The 2,118-nt window shown below is 38.0% G+C and overlaps 1 protein-coding gene across 1 annotated transcript; it reads left to right on the forward strand.

The window, feature by feature from the left end:
- Window positions 1–135: 135 nt before the first annotated feature.
- Window positions 136–1,362, forward strand: CT83 (cancer/testis antigen 83). Its single transcript, XM_010832579.1, has 2 exons — window positions 136–210; window positions 1,075–1,362. The coding sequence occupies exons 1-2, from the start codon at window positions 136–138 to the stop codon at window positions 1,360–1,362; spliced, it is 363 nt and encodes a 120-aa protein (XP_010830881.1).
- The last annotated feature ends 756 nt before the right edge of the window (window positions 1,363–2,118 follow it).

The following is a 2,118-nucleotide window of genomic DNA, read 5'->3' on the forward strand; positions in this document are numbered from 1 at the left end:
CCACTTGCACCAGGCGGTGAGGGACGCTGAGCGTCCTGGCCCGTGGCTTCCCGGGCGGCTAGTGGCCCCCTGCTTCCCAACTGCCAGCTGTGTGCCTCAGTGCCCGAGAAGAGGGAAGAGATTTGAAGAGGCGCCATGAGCTTCCTGTTCCTACTAGTGAGCGGCATTCTGTTTGCCTTCATGTTTGTCTTCTGGAAAACCTGGTTTCAGGTAAAGTGTGTAAGAGCAGTTGGAATTAGATGAAGCTCGACAAATACATGGCTTGGGGAGGGAGGTGTGTTTAAGAGAGTAGATAGTAAAGTAAGAGTAAGGCGGGGGTCACCCCATTCCTTTCTCCTTTGAAAGGGCTCAGATGTTGACTCTACCTCACACTTCTCCCATGTTGACCAGTAGTTCCACAGCTGTACTGTGTTGTGAAAAGCCCCAAGTCACTAGGTGATGGGGTCAGTTTTTCATCCACTTGAAAAGTACAGCAGAAAGTGTCCATCTGCCCCCTCCCATTTTAAGAAAGTGTACCTACTCTCTTCCTCTCTGGCTTTTACTACCCCCATGTAATTCTGTTTGCCTCTTCCTCCCTTGTATTTTCATTTTCAGTCATCTTTATGACAGCTTTGGGTGGGGGAGGGGGCATCACAGATAACTAAGGTCAAAATGTGGGTTTCCTGGTGATGTTTAAAGTTCCAAGTGAAGTGCTTTTAGATAAGAATGAAACAGGGTCCAAGTATAAGACCTACTGGAATGCCCAAGAAATGTAAGCCAAGGCTATGGCATTTTGGTATCAGAAGGCTACTTTTCATTTTTTTTTTCTCTCACTCTTTGGGAAAGACATATTTCCAAATTAAAGTATTCATTCAACAGATTTTTTTTTGTCTTTTTTTTATTTTATTTTATTTTTAAACTTTACATAATTGTATTAGCTTTGCCAAATATCAAAATGAATCAACAGATTTTTAATCTTGGGGGAGGTCAATCAGTTCATTTTGGTAAACCAAGACTAAGAATGTTATTATTTGGTGGTATTTGGACATTGCTAAAGTCAATAAACTACATATGTTTAATTTCCTTCCCTTACAGAGAAACACTGGTGAAATGTCATCAAATTCAACTTCTCTTGCACTAGTAAGATCATCCTCTTCTACTCAGTCAACTAAGAGCAATACTGATAAGAGTCTTTTGGTCAACAGTCTCTCTCGGGATATCTTAATTAATTTCCCACACTCAATAGCCATGCAGAGGCGAATATTGGTAAACCTCAGGATCGTGGACTACAAGCTGGCTGAACTGGAACAATTCCTAGTTACTAAGGGTTTAAATGGTGCATTAGTTAACCGGAAATCCACTGACAAGCCTACAGAAGTGTAATAACAATTGAGGCAATCATTAAAGGGACTTTGAGTGGATTCATTTGATTATATGTGTTTATACCAAATGAATTATTATTTAAAAGGGGAGGGGTGCCAAGTCAGATACAGAATCCAGACACTGTCAGTTTGCTTACATTTAGAGAGTTGATTATGTTGCTAACATATTTTACTGGAGAAGAAATGAAAGCACAATAGAGACAGAAACAGTTTGAGTTGTTTTCTTTTTATTAGTTACAGTAAAAAGAATATAGTTGAGATATAGTGATTTTAACTTGAATTGTGAAAGTTTTTTTTTTTTTCTAGTGGTTTACAATACAATACTGTAAATGTCTCCAAGTTTGCATTAAAGTAAATGAGATTTGATGGAACTTTTTTCCATTATGCAGAATAGTCTAACACTATTGAATCTGTGTAATAATACTAAGAGCTATCATTGAGCACCCTAAAATGTGCCAGGGACTCTGTTAAGATCTGTGCTTTACATACTTGTAAAGATAGTCACAGAAACTCTTAACTACTCTTCATAGTCAGCTATTGAAGTAGACTACTTTTCCAGCACCACCTCTGCTACTAATTAGATATTTCATTAGAAGTGTGCCTAAATGTTCCCTGAATTGCAAGTCACCTGTAGAAAATTATATGCATTTTTTTTTATTTGGGAAAAACCCACACCTCAAATAGCACCAAAATATAATGGTAGAATGTATATAATATAATATGGTTTAACATTAAAGTATTTATATGCTGTATTTAG

Source organism: Bison bison, unplaced genomic scaffold (genome assembly GCF_000754665.1).
Source record: "Bison bison bison isolate TAMUID 2011002044 unplaced genomic scaffold, Bison_UMD1.0 scf7180017861389, whole genome shotgun sequence".
NCBI lineage: Eukaryota > Metazoa > Chordata > Mammalia > Artiodactyla > Bovidae > Bison > Bison bison.